The sequence below is a fragment of the Phascolarctos cinereus genome, unplaced genomic scaffold (assembly GCF_003287225.1).
Source record: "Phascolarctos cinereus isolate Bilbo 61053 unplaced genomic scaffold, phaCin_HiC Scaffold_5;HRSCAF=322, whole genome shotgun sequence".
NCBI lineage: Eukaryota > Metazoa > Chordata > Mammalia > Diprotodontia > Phascolarctidae > Phascolarctos > Phascolarctos cinereus.
Window position 1 is genome coordinate 323,330,340 of NW_027555958.1, and position 21,498 is coordinate 323,351,837.

The 21,498-nt window shown below is 52.9% G+C and overlaps 2 protein-coding genes across 11 annotated transcripts; both read left to right on the forward strand.

Moving 5' to 3' along the window:
* Positions 1-432: 432 nt before the first annotated feature.
* On the forward strand, positions 433-12,383 carry ADAM15 (ADAM metallopeptidase domain 15). Of its 10 annotated transcripts, none has more exons than XM_020991611.2 (24): positions 433-612; positions 1,920-2,038; positions 3,146-3,222; positions 3,411-3,489; positions 3,675-3,751; positions 3,833-4,016; positions 4,276-4,341; positions 4,426-4,494; positions 4,588-4,757; positions 4,861-4,945; positions 6,483-6,631; positions 6,744-6,918; positions 7,150-7,242; positions 7,390-7,694; positions 7,844-8,039; positions 8,216-8,293; positions 8,796-8,910; positions 9,202-9,340; positions 9,514-9,573; positions 9,780-9,864; positions 10,597-10,668; positions 11,169-11,240; positions 11,474-11,595; positions 11,694-12,383. In XM_020991611.2, exons 1-24 carry the CDS (start codon positions 534-536, stop codon positions 11,740-11,742), a joined length of 2,715 nt encoding a protein of 904 aa, XP_020847270.1. In that variant the 5' UTR covers positions 433-533; the 3' UTR covers positions 11,743-12,383. The 10 variants fall into 10 exon arrangements, with proteins under 10 accessions (XP_020847270.1, XP_020847272.1, XP_020847274.1 ...); XM_020991613.2 differs by having other exon boundaries at positions 1,938-2,038; XM_078156151.1 differs by lacking the exon at positions 433-612 and adding an exon at positions 1,024-1,081 and having other exon boundaries at positions 1,938-2,038.
* A 667-nt stretch (positions 12,384-13,050) lies between these two features.
* EFNA4 (ephrin A4) lies at positions 13,051-17,208 on the forward strand. Its single transcript, XM_020991619.2, has 5 exons — positions 13,051-13,375; positions 14,717-15,012; positions 15,468-15,536; positions 15,713-15,772; positions 16,378-17,208. The coding sequence occupies exons 1-5, from the start codon at positions 13,263-13,265 to the stop codon at positions 16,494-16,496; spliced, it is 657 nt and encodes a 218-aa protein (XP_020847278.1). The 5' UTR covers positions 13,051-13,262; the 3' UTR covers positions 16,497-17,208.
* The last annotated feature ends 4,290 nt before the right edge of the window (positions 17,209-21,498 follow it).

The window sequence follows — 21,498 nt, forward strand, 5'->3', positions numbered from 1 at the left end:
GCGGGACGCTGGAAAGCACAGTCACTCGGATTAGGGACACCTGGGCCAGAAGAAGGGAGCGGTGCCCCTGCCGGTTGGACCAGGAAGCAACTCCCGGTCACGCCCCCAGCATCGCCCACTGCAGGGGTGGGAGGTTGGCGGGGAAGCCGGGGCCAAGGACCTGGCAGAGGGGGCGGGCCAAGGCGGGATCTAGGCCACGGTCTCGGCTAGGGGCGGGGCCGATGCCCTGGGGCGGGGCCTTGGCTTAGGGTCAGAACTGTGAGCGGGGCTCGAAGGGCGGGGCCTCTAGGGGGCGGGGCCCCGGCTGGACTCAGGAGCTGGACCCGCCGAGTGGCTCTGTGGGCTGGGGTCGGAGCTGGGAGGGCTGATTAGGGGGCGGGGCCAAGTCCGGGGGCGGGGCCGGGCCTGGGAGAGGCGCTGGGCGGCCTCGGCCGAGAGATCTCAGCAGAGCCGGCGCCTCTGCTGCCGCTGCGGCTGCCGCAGCCTCGCTGCCCCAGCACCTGCTGCCCTCGCCCTGCCCGGGCACCGCTGCCATGCGGCTGGCGCTGCTCTGGGCACTGGGGCTCCTGGGCGCCGGGAGTCCCATGCCCTCGGGGCCCCTCTTGGACACAGGTGAGACCCAGCGTGGGGAGCACTTGGAAAGGAAACTTGGGGCGACGGGACCCGGAGGTGCGGGGTGCGTAGGGAGCCTAGGGGAGCCAAGGAGGCGGTGAGACAACTCCCAGCAGGAGCCCATCCTAGCCTGCATCCCTTGCCCTGAAGGCCCGGGACGAGGCTGGCGAGGATATTGACACGCAGATCGGAGCTCAGCCGGGGGAGAAGGAAAGCGAAGGGTGACACAACAGCCTCCAAAGGCCGGTGCTGATGGCTGTGTCTCCAGATTCCTCCTCCAACTCCATCCCTGATTGGGCCATGGTCCCTGGTGCCAGGCACAGATTCTGTACCTCCCCAGTTCTTTCCTGTCTGGGATCGCAGGGATGGAAGTTATCATTCACCTACCTACCTCCCCTCTTCAAGACAAGACACACGGGTCCCCCCACCCCCTACTAGGGACAAGTTGGCCATACTGCCCTTGAGCAGGGTCAGTAGTCATCTAAGGGGCGAAAGTGTTTGCAAGCTGGGCCTGGAGCGGGGGTGGCGTGGCGGGACCCTCAAGCTCTGGAGACAAGGGGAGTGGGAATCCAAGTGTCAGAATACTCATGCCACTAAAGTTTAGGGAACCAGGAGGGGGAGCAACTAGAGGAGTATAGAGGGAGGACTTGATGCCTCCTAGAACTTTCACTTCCTATTCAAAGTCTTGGATTGGAGTTGGGTGGGGGGAGACTACCGAGGGGGGTGGAGTGTCCGGAGGAGAGAGGTCCATTGTGTATGGGGGTGTGTGAGGAGGAAACCAAGACTGTAGCTTCATCGGGTGTGTCTGCTGTGGGCATGATGGGGGTGTTTGGGGAAGAGGTGGGAGTGTTTGTTCTGCCGCCCAGAGATGGGTGTTTCCTTCTAAGATGCCACAAGGGAAAGAGAGAGGGAGGGGAGGTGGGCACCAGGCCACCGTGGTGGCTCCGGACCATTGCCTGGGAGAAGGGGGAGGTGCCTGTTTGACTCAATGAGAGTGTTCCTTCTAGGGAAGGGGGATGGGACTATGGAAATTAGGAGGGGAATGGAAGATGGGGGGTAAAGAGAAAAAAGGCAAAGACCATGACAGGAACTCCTTGAGGAGGTAATGGAGGGAGAGAGCTCATGGAGGACCACCCCAGTTTTACTTTTTGTATGTCCCAACATGCTTTGGGAGTCCCCCTCCCTATGCAGGGAAGGTCCTCAGAAAGAGGCATTTTCAGAAGCCAGGAATAGGGGGTACTGACAAGAACACCAGTAGTCCCCTAAACCTTAGGGGTTTAGGAGCTTTCTCTGCCTCCACTTTGGAGGGCTATTTGGTGTTACAGGTCAAATGGGGGAGCCACTGCCAGAGGGGCTGCCTAGAGGACGCCCAGAGCCACAGGTGTTTTGGGGCAACCTCACCCTCAGTCTGTCAGAAGCACTCCAGGTAAAGTGTACCTCTGTCCTCATGTTTTTCTACCTGTCCTTCTTAGAACTTGGGTTCTGTTATGCTAGCCTGTATTCCTTCTCTGTGAAAATAGTATAATGGGTTTTTCCCATTAGATTTGAGATCAGGAAACTCTTGCACTTGAATCCCTAATTGGATTCTTAGAAGATTCCTATCACCTCTGGGATCATATATAAAATTCTCAGTTTTTTTTTTAATTAGGCAGTTGGGGTTAAGTGACTTGCCCAGGGTCACACAGCTAGTAAGTATCAAGTGTTTGGTCAGAGTCCGGATTTGAACTCAGGTCCTCCTGACTTTGGGGCCAGTGCTCTATCCACTTTGACACCTAGCTGCCCCCCTTATTTGATTCTTAATAGTTTTGTGACCCTAGGCAATTCACTTAACCTCTCTGAGCCTCAGTTTCCCCACCTGGGAAATGAAGATAATAAAATTACACTACTTACCTCATAGTTGTTGAAGGAAAACACATCATGATGCTGAAATTAATTATTTGGTTATTATTTCTGCGACTCCCTTTGAAATTTCCTGCCTGAGTCCTTCATCTCTTCCCTAATGATCAATTTTCACTTAAGGATACTTCTGTGCCCCTCCCCTTCACTAATGAAACAGATCTATTTGCTTGCTTCCCCCCACCCCAACCTTAACACTCTTCTACTAGAAGGATTCTAACTCAAATGTATGTTCTCATTCACTTGGAACCTCCGCCCTCATGCCCCCATCCTAGATGGGGACTGTCCAGGACCCTAGGGGAAACTTAGAGAGGAGGGGCTTCTCACTGCATCCCCCACCCCAAAGCTGAGTCAGAGGAAGGGCTGGGGCCGGGAATGGGTCCTCCTTACCATTTCCTTTTTGGGCAGGAAGCCGAGAAGGGGGTGGCTGAGACACCTCCTTTGACCCCCACATGCCCCCCCCAAACAATGATCCCAACCAGGTGGGGCTTCCTGATCTTTCCCTTGAGACTTCCCTGCCCCCATCCTTATGATTCAACCTTCAGGACTCCCCTGAGAGCCTGAGTCTTTCTGGTTTGGGGAGGGTTGTTGAGCATAGCAGCGAGTGCTAGGTGGGTGATAGTATCTTTCCCTACAGAACAGGCTCCCCCAGAAATTACAGATCAAGCTAGAGCTGGACGGTAAGAGCCACATCTTGGAGCTGCGACAGAATGGGTGAGTGCACTGGAGGGTCCTAGGCAGGCAATGCTTATGGCGTTTAGCACTGCAAAGGGTAACAGCTCCCTAGCCCAGGGATTTGTGTAGATGTCTCTACCCTGTTACAGCCATTAGCAGCTGGGCCAGTCACTCCTGGCCAGTAGAAGGGACCATTGACTCTGTCTTTTCTTTACTCTGGTCTCTAGGGAGCTGGTTCCAGACACCCCAACCTTTGTGTGGTACCAGCCTGATGGCACCCAGGTGGTAAATGAGGGAGACACTCTGGTGAGTTAGACCCTAATGTGCCAAGGTTTGTTGACTATTCAGGGAGTGAGTGTATCTCTAAGACTAGATTTTCCTGGGGAAGAAGTGGAAAAAGTGTGCCTTATCTGTGTCAACAGTGTGGATTTTTGTGAGTGCCCTTAGTGGCTTTCTCTCAGATGCTCAGTAGGTTTGATTTTCTGCTGCAGGAGAATTGTTGCTACCAAGGGACAGTACAGGACCACCCAGACTCCTGGGTCTCTGTTTGCACTTGCTCTGGACTCAGGTAGACTGGCAGGTGTGGGGAGAGAGGGCAAGTGGGCTTGAGGAACTGACATAGCATCCTGAATTCCTATTCTCTTCCTAGAGGGCTAGTTGTCCTATCCCCAGAGAAAGTATATACCTTAGATCCCGGACCATGGGGAGTTACCCATATCTCCAAGATAGAAGATATTCATCTGACAGGAGGCACCTGTGCCCTGAACCCAGGATCCCATTTGTTCACCCAGGCACAGTCAGAGCTCAAGTTGGGCCTGCATCATCTATATCGGGTAAGATTTAAATAGAAATGGGGGCAGCTAGGTGGTGCAGTGGATAGAGCACCGGCCCTGAAGTCAGGAAGACCTGAGTTCAAATCCAGCCTTAGACTTACTAGCTGTGTGACCCTGGGCAAGTCACTTAACCCCAGTTGCCTTAAAAAAAAGAAGACTTAAACAGAAGTAAGATGTTCAAGTGCTTTTTTGAATTGAATTAGAATAGTGACCATCATTGACCCTTCTTCTTTGCCTCCCCTCCCTCCCTGCTACCCAGAGTAAACGGGATGTGGTGTCAGAGACGAAGTTTGTGGAGCTGGTGATTGTGGCTGATCATGAGGAGGTGAGGAAGTGGGCGTCAGGTGCCTGTTATGTCCATGCCGTAGTGTCTCTCATGGTCTCTCAAATCTTCTTCCTTCTTCAACAGGCGCAGAGATACCCAGACCTCCACCAACTACAGACCCGTATGCTAGAAGTGGCTAACCAGGTGGATGCGGTGAGTTTCCAAGGAGGGTGGGCAGGGTGAGCATAGTACCTGCTGTCCAAAGCACAGGACAGCAAATAAGGTCTCCCTGTTCTTCCCGGTTAGTTCTTTAGGCCCCTGAATGTACGGGTGGCACTGGTGGGTGTGGAGGTCTGGAACCAGAAGGACATGATCACAATGGACAGAGATGTGGGCATCACGCTGGAACGCTTCCTCCGCTGGCGTCAGGCAGAGCTGCTCCCTCGACTGCCACATGACAGTGCCCAGCTAGTCACGTAAGGGTCCTTCTCCCTTATTCTGCCCCCGCCCCTCCTACCAGGGCGTGACTGCTTCATGCCCTTGGAGGGTCCCAACCTTTAGCCCCCTCCCTCCCCTTAGGACCAGCCTGTTTCTGAACTCTGCAGTGGGCATGGCAGTACAGAACTCCATCTGCTCCCCAAGCCTCTCAGGGGGTGTGAATGTGGTAAGTTTTCCTGGATGTCTTTCTGGCCTTTCTCCCTCCTTCTACTTTGTTGCCCCCTCCCCCCAGCAATTCGATTCAGTTTGTCCTCACTTAGTACCCTTTACTAGAAGTATGGTACTGTATGGGGCAGCTAGGTGGCACAGTGGATAGAGCTCCAGCCCTGGAGTCAGGAAGACCTGAGTTCAAATCCGGCTTCAGACACTTGACACTAACTGTGTCACTAGCTGTGTGACCCTGGGCAAGTCACTTAACCCCATTGCCTAGCCAAAAAAAAAAAAAGAAGAAATGTGGTACTGTATAAAGCGAACGGATTCTGCACTCACAGGACCTGGGTTCAAATCTCCTCTCTGATGTTCACCAGACATGGCCTTGGACAAACCATCTCACTTCTTTGGGGCTTTAATTTCCTCACCTATAAGATGAGGAGGTTGGACTGAAGGGGTTAGCAAACTATAGTCCATCTCTTTTTGTACAAAAGTGGTTTTTACATTTTTAAATAAAGTTTTGTTGTATTTTAAAATGTAAAAAAAACTCCCTAGCCTTTACAAAAATAGACTGCAGGCCACAGGGCATAATGATTAAAAAAAATTATAATAAAAGCTAACATTTGTATAGCGCTTCCTATATGCCAGACACTGTACTAAATATTTTTTTCAATTATTATCTCATTTGAGTCTCACAACAACCCTGGGAGGTAGGTGCTATTATTACCGCCTCCCTCAGAAAACTGAGGCAAACAGGTTAAATGACTAGCCCAGGGTCACACAACTAATATCTGAGGTCGGATTTGAACTCAGGTCTTCCTGACTCCAAGCCCAGCACTCTATCCACTGGACCACCTAGCTGCCCCAGTAGTTTGCTGAATCTTGGACTAGATGGTTTCTTAGATCCCTTTTAGTGCTGGACCTCTGTATAATATGCTCTCCATGCCCCCTGATGGGCACAGTTGGGATGCCATGGGGATAGAGGGGAAGTATAAGATAATGGAACCTGTCTTCATGGAGTTTGTGGTCCATTTAGGGAACCAGAAAGAAAATTGAATGAGATAGAATGGTGTGGGGGACAGACCACAGTACCAAGTCAGAAGTTCTGGATGCAAGTGAAACCTCTGTCTGGTATTGAACTGTGTGACCTCGGACAAGTGATTTCCCTTCACTGGACTTCATTTCCCTCCTTTGTAAAGAGGGGTGCGTCCAACTAGCTGATCTCTATGACACCTTCCAACTATTATGTGTGATATGCCAACCATGACGTTCTGTGGTCTAAGGTCTCTTCCAGGTCTGACATTCTAAAACCCCCCCAAATGGACTGGTCAGACAGACTGGTCATGCATAGGAGTCAAAGGAGAGAAGGGAACACTACATGTGGGAAGGCTTCCAGGAGAAGGTGGGACAGAAGCAGTTTTCTCTCCCAAAGACTTCTTCCTCCTATGGCTAAGTGGGACAATGAATCAACATTTCAGAGTGCTCCTTTCTTACCTCCTTACCAACTTGAGCTTATGAATTCACCCGTCTAGTCTGACTCCTTCTTCTCCTAGGACCACTCAGTGAGCATTCTGGGTGTGGCATCCACAATGGCCCATGAGCTAGGGCACAGCCTGGGTCTGGCACATGACCCCCCAGGAGGCAACTGCCCATGCCCAGGCCAGCCTCCTGCCAAGAGCTGTATCATGGAGGCTGCCACAGCGTGAGTGACACCCCTCTCTCCAGACCAAGGAATGAGGAAGGGCTTGGATGGGGGAAGGGGCTAGAGGAAAGGGCTCCCTTTCACCATGGTCTCCTTTTCCCTCCATCCCCAGGTTCCTTCCTGGTCTGAGTTTTAGCAGGTGCAGCAAAGAAGCTTTGGAAAAGGCTCTTCTGAGGGGAGCAGGCGGCTGCCTCTTTTCTCGGCCACCTCGGCTGGCCCCTCGCCCTCCTCGATGTGGGAATCTATTTGTGGAGCCTGGCGAGCAGTGTGACTGTGGCTTCTGGGAGGTGAGGAGCTCCCACTCTTCCTTCCCTACCTGGGACTCTTCCATTACCATCCTTGGCCTGAGCCTCTCAGTGCATTTTCTTCCACTTCTCTGTCCCTTGACTCCGACTCTGGGATTTGTCTCCCCTGGACCCTGAGCCCTCTGTCTCACAATTTGAAATTTACCTCTCCATCCTCCTCATTTGTGCTCTCTCCCCCCTCTCCCTCTCTGTCTCTCTCTGTTCCATGCCCAGGAGTGTTCTGATCCCTGTTGTAATGCCTCCAGCTGCCAGCTGATGCCTGGGGCTCAATGTGCTTCAGATGGTCTCTGCTGTCAAGATTGCCAGGTATGGGCAAAGGGCTGAAGTAGATAGGATGCTCTGAGTGTGACTTGGGTTGGGGTGGTGGCAATGATGATCTGGGTGACAGATGATGTTGAAATGGCATCAGGGTGGAAGTGTCTGTCTTCTGACCGATGCCCTCTCTCCCCACAGTTGCGCCCAGTGGGATGGTTGTGCCGCCCTCCTCGGGGGGACTGTGACCTGCCGGAGTTCTGCTCAGGGGATAGCGCCCAGTGTCCCTCGGATGTTAGCCTGGGGGATGGTGAGCCCTGTGCAGGAGGCAAAGCTATCTGTGCTGCTGGGCACTGTGCCTCTTATGTTGCCCAGTGCCAGGCACTCTGGGGTCCTGGTGCCCACCCTGCAACCCCTCTCTGTCTCCAAGCTGCCAACACACGAGGAGATAGCTTTGGGAACTGTGGGAAACAGTACAATGGCAGTTATATGCCATGTGCCCCTCGGTGAGTGAGTACTCCCCCACCCCAGCCCTGGCCCCTGCTCTCTCATCTCTCCTTCCTGACCCTTTGACCTCTGGCCATCCCTTCCCCCTCTTCACCCTATGATTCCTAGTTCCCTCCCTTCCCCTGACTCTCTAGCGCCTCCCTCATAGAGATGCCAGCTGTGGGCAACTCCAGTGCCAAGGTGGTAGCGTCCACCCTCTATTGGGCACTGCTCAGGATACGCTCACAGAGACCATTGAGGCCAATGGAACACGCCAGACATGCCGATGGACACACCTAGACCTGGGCAGTGATGTGGCCCAGCCTTTCATGGCCCTGATGGGCACTGCTTGTGCCCCTGGCCAGGTGAGTGAGCCAGACATTCCTGCTCAGGCATAAGTTACCCAGATGACCTTTGAAATCCCTTTTAATGCCAAGATTCTATGAAATGTTAAAGGGAACTAGTAGGACTTCTGGGCCCTGAGGCCCAGAGTGTAGAAAACTGACTAATCTGTGTCTTCCTCCTTCTCCATCCCTGGCAGGTATGCATTGATCAGCGGTGCCAGCCAGTGGAACTTTTGGGGGCAGAGGAGTGTCGGAGCAAGTGCCATGGGCATGGGGTAAGCAGAGGATGGGGGGTATTCCTGAGACCTTGACCCCCAAGAACAGACTGTGGGGCAAATTTAAGGAGATCGTGGTTTCTCTAGCTCTGTGCACCCTTGTTCCTGCAAATCCTCTTTGTTTGACCTCCACAAAACTCCTGATGGTTTGTTTTGACATTTTCATGTTTTCTGAAGCTGGAATAACATTAGGGAAACTGTTTCCTAGGTGCCCTTCCTCTCTCAAGCACCTTCAGAGGCAGCTAGGTAGAACAGTGGATAGAGCACTGGGCCTGAAGCAAAGAAGACCTGAGTTCAAATCCTACCTCAGACACTTAGTAGCTATGTAACCTTGGGCAAGTCACTTAACCTCTCAGTTTCTTTCACTGTAAAATGCTGCTGGCACCTATTTCCCAGTGTTCTTGTGTGAGGATGAAATGAGGTAATATTTGTAAAGTGCTCAGCACAGTGAGTTGCTTAATACATGCTTATTTCCTTCCTTCCTTTGCTCTTTCTTCTTCAGGTCTGCAATAGCAATGGACATTGCCACTGTGATCAGGGCTGGGCACCACCTGATTGCTCAAACCAAGGCTTTGGGGGCAGCGTGGACAGTGGGGCCCTCGGCCAGAAGCCCAAAGGTACTCAGTGGAAATGGGCTCCAAGAGGGGAAGGGAAGAGCAATGTACCTGAAAGAGATTGATTGTTTGGCCCAGGTTTTAGATTCCCAAGATGTCAAAGCTAGTAGGGATCTTAGAGATCATCTGCTTGAATTCTCCCATTTTACAGATGAAGAAGCTGAGTGAGGCCTAGAAAGGTTAAGAGTACCCCTAGCTAGTTAATAGTGGCCACTTCCACCTTCACCCCCTTTTTCTGACCTATTGACTTCTGATCTCCATTCTTCTTCCTGGGTCTGGCCTCATGTCCTACAGCAAATGGTGGCCTGACTACAGGATTACTCCTCAGCCTCCTCCTTCTGGCCCTGCTGATGCTTCTTGGAGCTTGCTATTGGCACCGTACCCATCTACGCCGGAGACTCTGCCAGTTTAAGGGGACCAGTAACCAGTATAGGTATCAGACCTATAGCTTCCACTAAGGCCTCTGTCCCTGAGCCTTCCCTTCCCCCTCCTTGTCCCTTATGCCACCTCTAACCATCTGTCTTCATCATTCCCTTACCCACACTGACCCAGCTCCCATCCTCCTCCAACATCTCCCCTTAATTCCCATCCCCCTAACCCCTGTAGGGACACTGCTGTGGCTCAGGTTCGATTTCTCCACGGGGGTGTCTGTGCCAATGGTTACAGGTAAGCAGGGCACTTTCCTCACAACCAGACTAAATAGTCCCTGTCTCACTGCTTCTTCTCCACCCCTTGGTGACAAGATGTTCCCTACACGCCCTTCTTTGGTCTCTAAGGGTTTCACAAAGGGTTAACCTTCTCAGGCAATTGTATCTGGTACTGAGAGGGTAGATAACAGGATCTGAAACTTCCTTCCCCTTCACCTACCCCAGGACATCCCCATCTGGGCCCCCTGAGCGTCCAGGTCCACCTCAGAGGACTCAGGCAACAGAGCTCCAGCTGATGCCCAGCACCAAGGTGAGCTCCTGGTACCTGTCAAGGGAAGGGGCAGGGACACTTGTCTACTCAGCCATAAGTCCAGCTGGGTTACCCTCCCCTCCATGACCCTCAAGGGGATTCTTAGTGCCTATTTCAGCAGGTTCTGGATTGTCTGAGAGTGGCTGACACTGCCCTGATGCCAAATTACCAGCTCCAAGGAGGTTGAGGAGTCATATCCTACCTGGGGTGGGAAACCTAAGATGGGTGACCAATGGAAGTGTTGTTTGGCACAACTCGTTAATTGAGATGAGGGTGTTGTGCCTGCTACTCATTGGCACTTCAATGATGCCACCCTGGATCTGGAGGCCCAGATGTCCTCTGACTGCAGGATTGGGTAAAAGAAATTGGCACTGCTTGGGGCCCCATGTGCACAGGACAAACATCAGAGGGACTGAAAAGTGCTCCTGCATCCCAGGTGCACTAGAATGGATACTCTCTAGTGACTGTATGAAGTGGGGGGAGGGGGTTGGTTTGCATGCCCACAGCCTGGCACCCCCCTCATTCTTGAATGTGGCTGAGTAACTGCATGATGCCCCTGCTGTCCTAAGGTCCTGGCTGCCCCACTACTGGAGACAACCCACTTATTTTTACCACACCCCTCAGTATCTCTGACTGTAACTCTGATCCTCCCCTCCACCACTGTTCTCTTCTTCCACCACCCCTCTTTGTCCTCTCTCTGTGCTCCCTCTGCTTCTCCTGCTCTTTCCGCAGTCTGGTGCTCTTGGTCACCCTGATCCCCCCTCCCGGCCGCTCCCGCCGGACCCTGTGCCTAAAAGACTACAGGTAAATCTGAGCAAGGGGCAAGGCCCAGCACAAGGTGGGCAGAGGGACATGGGAATTTAGTGAGCCTGAACTTCTACCCACCTACATGAGGAACTAGGATGGAGAAAGAAAACACCTACCCCTGCCCCTCCCAGCTATGACTTTGGGTGGGAAAGGGTCCCCCTCTGTGCCCATAAGGCAGTGGAAAGAGTACAGGTTTTCTAATTTGGTCTGTATCTCCACCTGGTGGTACATTGTGGCACTACGGCCTACCTGCCCTCAAATTATTTAATTACTCCCCCTTTTCTCTTTCTCCCACTACTCTAGTACCTGAAATCCCTGGTGCCAAACTGTGCCCCGCATGTATTCTTATCCTTGCGCATGTACCCATCCCAGCCTAAGAGTGCATGTTAGCATGGAACCCTATTGAGAGGAGCCTCTGAATGCCATACTCCCACAACCAGGGCATGCTCATTGTCCCCACTGGCTTCTTCCTCACTGGCACTGCTCTCTCTGTCCAGGCTGCACTGACTGATCGACCCAACCCCCCCACCCGTCCACTACCCGCCGACCCGGTGGTGAGGAGCCCACAGGTAACGGTGTGGGGGCGGGCACAGCCCCTCCCCCCTCCTGGGCTTCAGCACTGATGGCCTGTGGCAGTGGTTGCTGGGGCAAGGTGCCCCCTGGTGCCCCTTGGGCACAGTGCCAGGCCCCTCCCTAGCGGAGGTACCTCAGGAGGTACCGTTGGCAGCAATAGGTTTGTTTGGGGATGGTGGGTGTTCTCTTGGGGCCATTTCCCTGGTAAATTCTGCCTTCTCTCTGGCAGTCTCAGGGGCCTACTAAGCCCCCACCTCCAAGAAAGCCGCTGCCCTCCTACCCCCAGGGACGGCTTCTCTCAGGCGAAGGGCCCGAAGAAGACAGCGCGGTGCCCCTGGTCGTGCCCTCCAGGTAGGTGAGGGGAAGGGTTGAGGATGAAGATGAAGGAAATGTCCCGTTGGTGGAAGGATATCCACACTCCCCTTTTTCTTCTGCCCCTTTATCCCAAGACCTGCGCCTCCGCCCCCAACGGCCTCTGGGGCAGCTCTACGCGTCTGACTTCATCCTGGGACAGTGAGATCACCGAGAAGTCACTGCAGGCCCCATTTCCCCGACATCGAACTTGAGGAGCCTGTGGAAGTGAAGCCTGCCCACTCTGCTAGGACTGAGGAGCCTCGAGCAAAAGCCGAGGACCAGCATTCTTATGGCACTATTGGAGTTGCTGAAGGCGAAGCATGAGATGGAACCCCCGCACTGTTGACTCTGGGATGGGGGGGAGGCAGGGAGAGGGACCAGGTATGGAGGGGATGGGAGTGGGCCCGGCGCTGCTTGGGCTCAGCTGCAATAAACTGAGACCTGGAAGCGCCTTCCTCCCTTCCAGCCTCTGTCTGCTCTGAGAAGCCTGGGCTCACCCCCTCTGCTGTCCAGGACTGGGGAACTTGGAGGTTCCCGTTCCGACCGCCAGAGGACGATGCTGCCCCGGCCGGAGAATGGCTCCGGGAGAAGGCGGGGCGGGGGGGGGGAGAGAAGCTGGGTTTCCTCGCTTGCCTGCACCTGTCTGAGGTGGAATTCGGACGCCAGGGTCGGCGATCTGCCTCAACACAGCCTGTGTGGGCTTGAAGACTTGGACTGATCCTTCAGCCCTTTTCTTGTCCCTCACCATTGTATGATTGGGAATTATATCGCAATATAACTATTAACTATTGTTGCCCTGAGGCTCGCACCAGGGGCGGTTAGGATGCCCTGGTGATGGCCTAAGGTGCTTGCACTGTTCCCGGTCCGTTGACATCCCCCAACTAGAGGTCTGCGGAGGGACTAGGGAGAGGCTACAGGGCTCTCAGAAGCCTGGAGGTGGGGCGGGGCGGGGTGAGGCGGCTCCCACGGTCCCGGGGCAGCGCACCTGCCTCCCCCTTTCCTCCCGCCCCTTCCCTTGGGCTCAGGAACAAAGGTGCTTTGTACTGTGCCGCTGACACCTCCTCATTACACCGAAGTCCGGACTGGGGCAATTGCCTCCCTCCCCCCCCCACCTTCCTGCCCTGGGTAAGAGTGGTAGTGGAGACAGATCAGATGCTACCTTGGGTCGCACTGGCTCCACTCGGAGCCCAGCAAAGAAGGAGGGGTATGGGTGATGAGCTAAGGGAGCGAGCTGGGACCCCGATGGAGCTGGAAGCCTTGATTCTTGTTCCATCCTTCTTTTCCCTCTCTCTGGGCAATGGGGACGTGCCCAGACGCCCACTCCACATAAGCAGTCCTACCCTGGGAACTGTAGCTGCCCCCCCACACACACACACACACACGAAGCAGCAAAGCTCAACCTTAGTTGGGGGCGTGTCTGGGGAGCCTGAGGCTAGTAAAGGGTTAACTCGGAGTTGGTCGGATTAGGTGGAGCCGCCTCCCCATTGGTGGAAAGTTATCCGGGGCGTGGCCTCTCATTCTATTCTGCTCCCCCCTCCCCGTCATTCCCCCCTCCCCCTGTATCCTCCCCCCCCCACCCCCCAACCCCGGTCTACTTTGTACCTTGCTCGCCCGGACTCCGGAGCCCGGCCAAGCCGAGCCGGGCCAGACTAGACCCGGGGGCGATGCGGCTTCTGCCTCTGTTGCGGACAGTCCTCTGGGCCTCGCTCCTCGGGTCCCCGCTCCGGGGGGGGTCCGGCCTCCGCCACGCCGTCTATTGGAACTCCAGTAACCCCAGGTAGCCGGAACAAACTGGGCTTATCCAAGCCGGGCCAGCTCACCTCTGGGACAGAGCGTGCACTTTCCATTCCCTCCCCTCGAGTCCCCGCCTGGGCCGGACAGCCGCGCGCTAGGGCTCCTTTGTTTGAGCTGGTTGTGGGGGGGAGGGGCGAGGCTAGCCCCCATCACCGCTAGCACCCCTGCCCCGGTAACCCTGGCCCCCACGTGGAGAGGGGGCGGGAGGAGGTGAAGCCCTGGGGTGGGATACCGGCACAAGTTCTGGGGGGTGGAGGGGGGTCCATCTCCTAGATTCCAGGCCCCGCCCCCCTTGCTAACCTCTTAATTCGACTTCCCCCCAACCTCTCGCTGGCCCCAGAGGTTTCGATGTATGGAGAAGAAGGAAAGAGCTGGGGTGTTCAGATTATGTATTGTATGTGTATGTGTGTGAAAGAATGTGCCTGTCTAATCCTTTTAAGTTTCTTTCTCTGCCCCCTTGTCCAACTTCGTCTCTGTCTCGAATTATGTTTCCCTCTCTCCAATTTATTTTATCTCTGTATTTGTTTCACTGTCTGTCTCTCTTCCTATACCTCTCCAACCATACTACTCTAGCTTTTTCTTTCTCTCTCTCTGCTCTTTGTTTCTCTGGGAGAATGTCTTGCTTTTCCCCATCCTAGTATCTGTCAATATCTAGAATTCCAACAAGTCAACCTGGCCCAACCTAAACTGCAACTTTGGAGTAGGTAGGAGCTTGTGAGGATTGGTTCCCACCCTTTTAAGGTTTAGGTGGCCCCAGAATAACTTGAATGGCCCAGAGGGAAGGGCAGTGGGAGGTCTGGGGTGGGGGTGGGGTACTGGTTTACCAGATGGAGCCAGACTGACAGGAAGGACTAATATCTTTGGTGGTATCTACTGGATGTCACCCCCTCCCCCATGTCAGTCACTACCCAATCTGTGGTTCACTGTTTCCCTATGTTACAGTTGCAGGTCAAGGTCCAAAAGTCTGCCTCTGCCTGTCTGTATTTTCATCTCCTATCTCTGTCTTTCCACAATTCAGTCATTGTGTGGTTTTATGCATCTCTCTCTTTCCTTTTCTGCTTCTTGCTCTGCTTTTTTTCCCCTGTGTCTACCAAGGGGAGCTCTCTCTATGGGGAGCAGTTTGATGCTCTATTTGGGAGCCTTTACACTGTGAGTGTATATTCAGGCATATATGGTGAGTAGTTATGTTCAAAAGGGAGATTATTAAGCCCTTTGGGAGAGGGCAGTCTGGCCATTTAGAGGCACCCCCAAATCTTCTCTGCTCCTTAGCTCCCATCCCCTGAGAGATTACCCTGAAGCCCTAATGTCTGATTCATGTCCACAGGTTGCTTCGAGGAGACGCAGCAGTGGAGCTGGGCCTCAACGATTATCTAGACATCTTCTGTCCACATTATGATGGGCCAGGGCCACCTGAGGGCCCTGAGACTTTTGCTCTTTTCATGGTGGACTTGGCTGGCTATGAGACATGCCAAGCTGGGGGCACAGGAGCCTTCAAGCGCTGGGAGTGCGCCCGCCCTTTTGCTCCTTTTGGCCCAGTCCGATTTTCAGAGAAAATCCAGCGTTTCACACCTTTCTCGTTGGGTTTTGAGTTCCTGCCAGGAGAAACCTACTACTATATCTGTAAGTAAAATGGAGGGGCCATGGTGAGTAGACTGTGGGACTTAAGGGAAACCAGATCTAGTAGAGATGTCCTCCTACCTCAAAGCCTGACACCATCCAGGCCCAAGGAGAGGAGCCTAGAAAGGAGAAAAGGGAACTAGATTGAGTGCAATGAAGGATAGGTATCAAGAGTTTGAGAGCAAACTAAGCCCCTAAGGAAGTGGTAGTGAATGGACATAGTTAAGTTGGGGGAGAAGAGGAGAGATCTAAAAGTGAAATAAAAGAAGTTGAGGAAAGGGTTCTGGATAATTTGTGGCAAGAAGAAAAGGTGGAAATTAGAGAGCAACATATCTTGGGAAGGAGACTGATAAATAAAAAGCTAAGAAAAGAGAGGGGCAGGAGTGTGAGAGTTTGAAGCATAGTCAAAAAGCATGAACAAACCTTTTTTCCCCTGCCCACCTGTTTACCTACCATAGCTGTCCCAATCCCAGAAAGCTCTGGCCGGTGTCTGAGGCTGCAGGTGTCAGTGTGTTGCAAAGAAACCAGTAAGTGTTTTGATGGATGTTTTCCCAATTCCTGGGGAGTGGGAAATGCCTCATATAGGGTAGCAGGGTGTATGGGGGGTTAGGGGTGGTGTTGAATGATCTCTGGGAATGAAGAAGTTCATCTAGGAACTGGGATATTTGGAATCTATCCCCATCTCTGGCTTCTTTTTCCCTAGCTGAAGTGCTGACCACCGCACCTCCTTTTGTGCTGCGCCAAGGGAATGGGGTCTCTAGGGGTAAGTCAAAGGCATGACAGGACCTCTGGCCTCTGTTTTGGTGCACTCTAGAGCACTAATGCCAGACTCTGGGGAGACTAGAGGGTTGGAGTATTACAGGTGAAGAAGATGTGTGTTATACTCATGATTGGCTTTGAAGGATCTGCTGAATTGAATAGGAAACTGAAGAGGTAGCAAGATGAAAATGGGTAAATGGAGGGGGAATGCATGAAGGACTTTAGAAATTATCTATAGAGTTGAAATGGACTTCAAGGTTAGAGACCAGGGTTCAAAATCTGACCCCATACTTACTGTGTGAACTGGGGTCAGTCACTTTACCACTTGAACCTCAGTTTCCTCATATCTAAAATGGGGATGACACTACTTATCTCACATAGTTGTGAGGAAACCTTTAGACCTTAAAGTGTCAAATGATGGTGTGATTTATTGTTATTGTTATAGTTTGACACCCTTGTTATATAGATAAGAAAACTGAAATAGAATCATGAAATGGCATGCTCTTAAACAAGGGGCAGAATTATGGGTGGGAGGAATAGGAAGGGGAGATGGGATTAAGTATGGTAGAATCACCCCTCCAACCCTCTCCCTCTGCCTGTGTGTTACAGAGTCCTTGGGTCCAGGTGGGGGCAGCACACCGGCATGGCAAGGAGGCCGGGCCCCAAGTCCCCTCTGCCTCCTCCTCTTGCTGCTGTTGCCACTTCTGCGCCTCCTTCGGGGACTCTGAGCTTAGTCCTGACCCTACCCCACCCTTGGCCATCACCCCCAGATCTAGCCTCTCTGTGCATGCCCCTGATCACTGGCTTCAGCCTGGAGGCATGGCTCCATCTGCCTGGAAAGGGGTGAGGAAGTCACCACTTGGGGAATAGGGAGGTATTGCAGGGTTAAAAGGCTCCAGGATTGTTATGCACTGCTCTTGGTATGGAGCATTGCAGGAGTTTTCCCTCTGATCTTTGGGGGATAGGGTCAGAATTAGCTGGAGCTATCCCCACAATTTCTGAGTGCATGGACTGATATCTGGACAAATACTGAGACTGGACCAATTCTTGGATTCACACTGAGGTGAATGCTATCATTCCCAACTGCCTGCAACTGGTCATGGTATCCTTGGTCATGGTATCCTTCTCTCTTCAGACTGGAAATTTTTTCTGGAAAATAAACCCAACTCCAATCCTGGAGAAGGGGGATGAAACACCTAGGTCCCCTGGGGGCTTCAAGACTTCTACTAGTCTGAGAGTAAGGCGATTCCCCCCTCGCCCTGGTCAACCAGCCCACTGATCCTCCAGGTACTCCCCAGGACTACCTTGTTCTCCACCTGAGAACTCTCTTGTGTCTTCTGGGAAGACGGACTTGATATGAGATTGATTTTCATTTATTTGTATTTTTATAAGTATCTGGACTCAACCTTCAATAAACCACCCCCTTCCTTCTCTACACCACACCCTTCTGCCCTCTGGCTTCTTCCCTACTGCCAGAACCCCAGTGTCCTGGACTCCCACCTTGTCACTGGCTGACCTCCATGCCAGCTGTGCTCAAATGGTCTGTGCCAGCCCTTGGTGGGCACCCCACTGGGCCTGGATGGGATGGGTGCCAACAGCAGCTGTGGAGGTTGGCACCTCTCTCCCCTCTTCCCCCCACCTCAGCTTCCTGTGTATGTGAAGCAGGTGGAAGGGGCCACAGATGCTCTGGTACTGCTGGAGTTATTTGGGGCACTGTCTAGGCACTAGGGAGTCACTGAGGCCTGAGCTTGTATTTGGGGAAAGATCAGGGGGCTAAAGAAAGACTGTATTTCTCAAAGCCTAGGCCTAGAAAAACTAAGGTGTCCCTCCTCCTTTCCCTGAGGGCACCTGGGGCGTAGGTCTGGTCTGGAAATGTGGAGGGTAGGGTCAAATCAAAGCCTTCGACTAGCTCGGTCCCCTTTGTTCTCGGCTTTTATAGGAACACGGGGATGGAGCCGTGGTGGGAGGACCCCAGAGCTCCCCGCCCCCCAACCTGTCATTGCCCTCTAGACTAGGGGAAGATTCTGCCCATTCTCCACTTCCCTCCCACTCCCTTCTACCTTCCACCTGCCTGGGTCTCCCCGGCCCAACGCTCTCCACCCTGGGCCTCCCCATTCCTCCTCCTCAGCCTCTCCTGGCACAGTGCCAGGCTACTTGGCAGTGGAACCCGAAATCGATAAGTGGATGTTGTGCTGATTAGCTCGGGCCTGGCTGCTGCAGCTTGAGAGAGAGTGTGAACATGGGGCGGGGCTCGAGGATGTGGTGGGTGGAGTGGGGGGCGCCTTCTGTAGACTGACAAAGTGAGAGAAATTCATATTCCGCCCGCCCCCTCCCTCGCCACACACACCTTGGCCGCCCCCCAGGTCAGACACCTGGGTCTATCCCTCCGAGAGGTAAAAGTCGGGGAGGGGAGAGCGCCGAAGGAACAGCTGTCTCCCGCCTCCTCCCGGCAGGACCACTCGGCGCTCACACCGCCGCTGTAGCTCTGTGTTAATTCGATTGCTCTGTCCGGAGGCTGGGAGAATGGCACCACCACAGCAGAGACAGACACAGCCGGCCCTGCCCTCCCAGCCCCAACGCACCTAGGCCTAGTTCTGTCTGTCTGTCTGTGTGCGCGCGCACACACACTTCTGCGCGTGTCTTGAGGTGTCACCGGCAGCCTGTAAGTGGTTGTGGCTTCTTTGCATTAGTGTGAGTGTGACTGTGTACTCCATTACTCCCCTCCCCAATCTTATCCCTTACCCAGTCCGCTCTTTTGCTAGACAAGAAGGGCCCCATAGAGTGGACCGAAAGGGAAAAGCCGGAGGATAAGGAATAGAAAACACTGAATGAGCTTTTTGAAGCTCCAGTGCTGGGTTCGAGTCCCTTTCCTCCTGTAGTTAGAGAAGAGGAGGAGCTGAGAGGATGTCTAGGTATTGCCATGGAAACGCTTCTCTCTTTCTCTCTCTCTCTCTCTCTCTCTCTCTCTCTCTCTCTCTCTCTCTCTTTCTCTCTCTCTTTCTCTCTCTTTCCCGCCCCCCCCAGTTCTTTCTCCGCACGCCCCCCAAGTACTTCTCTCAGGCCGAGGTTATGGGGGGGGATGGGATGGGGGGACTGGATCATAGCCTCCCTGGTCCCTGGCAAACTCCGGGCCTGGAGTGGATTTAGTGGTTGTCCTATTCTCACGCAAGCTCGCAGCGGGGGAGGGGTGAGAGGTGGAGGTGCCGAGACCCAGAGATCCAGGCTGCCCATACCAAGCAGGAACGCTAGTTCTTTCGCTAGCTCGTTCCCTCCAGGTCTGGTACGCGAGTGGGGAGAACGAGAACGCATTTGCGTACAACACACAGGGACGCGGCCAGATAAACACACTTGGGCGCTTTACTCTCACAAATTCGGACACACACTGACACGCAGGAAAGCACGCATCCACAAACTCAGGCAGACATAACACTCAGAAATACAGTGTAGGCCCACAGACACCCCTGCCGGTCCCCACTGCTTCCCCTCCACCTGCACTGATCGTTCGGTTCCCTCACTCAGACGATATTCAGGGTTTGAATTTGAGCTGAGAGTGAGAATGGGAGGGTGGGAAGAGAGATCCTTTGAATGCTTGTGCATGGGAAAGGGAAGGGGATGAGGACTGCAAACACTAGTACGCGCAACCTCCCGGCTTTCCCTTCCCTCCACTCAGTTCCCCCCGCTTTCTCTGCCGCGATGCCTAGGGAGGCGAGTCTCCTGGGGCGTCCCGGAGGGAGGTTGCAGGGAGGACCTCAAGCTGAAGCTCCAAGCGCCAAGCAGAGGCCAGAGCTGGCTAGAAGAGCTAGGAGGCCTCACTGGGCCCTGCCCATTAGAAGTCCTCCAAGCGTGTTCTCCAAACTCGGTTCCGGGAGGCTGGGAAGCAGGTTTTGGGGAGTCACCGGGTTCCCCCAAATTATTCTGCTCTAGAAGACTCAGCATGGCGCCGGAGCCCTCCATACCTTGCTCTGGTCACTCTCTTTTCCTTGCTCTAGGATAAAGTCCGGCCCCCTTCCCATTTCCTTGATCTGTAGAGAGCTAGAACACTTCCTCTGTGTGAAGTCTACAACCCTGCATTGTATGGGTTCATGCAAATCAGACCCTTTCTCTCAGTGCTGAACTCCGGAGTTTTGCCACCTCCTTTCATTGATTCATTCATTCCTCGATTCATTCAACAGATATTCATTGGGAGCCTACTATGTGCTAGGACGCCCCTTTTTCCAGAACATCTCAGTAAGGTAGTCGGGAGATCCCCAGCTATGACGCAGATGGAACGGGTGCCCCTGCATCAAACAGCCAATGGAATCCTGGGGCCCGGGGCATGAGGTCATCAATGGAGACTCCCATTGGTGGAGACATGGAGGATGGGAAGCCCCCCTCCCCACTTACCCCTTTCGGGGGCCCACTAAACCTGAGGGCACTGTGCCTCTCCCTCATTCCTAGCTGCTGCTACCTTCAGTGGATAGTAGGATGGTACTGTGGAATGAGGAGGCTATCCTAGGGGGGTACTCCCATCTTCTCCAAGTTTCCCCCCCACTTCCAGAGCAGAAATCCCCAGATTCAGCTAACCCAAGAAGTGGAGCTTTTTGGAGTGGTCCTGAAGTGACAGGAGGAGGAACTGGCATTGCCATCCCACAGAATTGGTTCTTAGATCTAAGTGTTCATTTGAATATGTCTATGTCCAATTTGCATGTTATTCACATAGTCAGAATTAAAAATCAATCCCATTTTCTCAGTCCTTCCTTCTTTACCCTCAATTCTTCCACTTCACTTCCTAATGTTTCCCAGCTCTTGCCCCTGTCTTCCCAGTATCCTCTCCAGTCTAACCCAATGTCCCCATAAGATATATTTGATATTATATTCCAATTGAGAAATCAACTCCACTTTTCCAGTCCTTTCCACCACAACTTTCCCAGAATCTCCCTCCAGCCTTCCCCCCCTCCACCCATGTCCCCCAGTCACCTCCCAGAGACCCATTCCCTGCCTCTCACCTCTACTATCCACCCATCTACTGTCTTTCTTCCCCAGTGCATGCCCTGCCTATCTCCCCTAGTTTCCTCCCGTCTCTTCAGTGTTCTCCCAATCTCTCTCTTCAACTGTTCCCCATCTAGCCTGTTCTAGGCCAAATTGATCTTTGCATGCTTGAAAAAGCAACTGGACACGTCTAAGTGATGGACTAGAGGTGCAAAATGAGATGTATGTTTTTTGACCAAACCAATGTGCTGATTTGTTTTCCTTGTCTATTCTTTGTTACAAGGGAAGGTAGGTGCATCACAGCAATAATGGGAAAAGAACAAGAAAAGAAATTCATGTCAATAAAACATTTTTAAAATACACAAAAATATACAGGAGAGCCAAAGGACATTCAGGAGACACAGAGAAGCAGAATAGTTTTGTTACTATCATGGGAAATTTAATGTACCCTTTAAAAAAAAAAACCCACTATAATGTAAGTTTCAAGTTTCATTCCTAATCCTTTCTTCTAGTTTTTTTGTTTGTATTTTAAAATGTTCATGTTTATTACGTTTGTAATTGTAATTTTAAAAAATTTTTAAAGAAAAGTCACAGACTTTCAGATCAATTAGTTTGGAGAGTTCAGATTAGTTCAGAGGCTGAGAAAAGGGGAAAGGGCCCATTTTGGCCCTTATTCTCTTTGGGCATGGATGGGGGAGGGGTAGTCAGAGATGTCTGGAGTTTTAACTGGTAAAATAAATGTTCTTGGGGGTAGGAGGACTT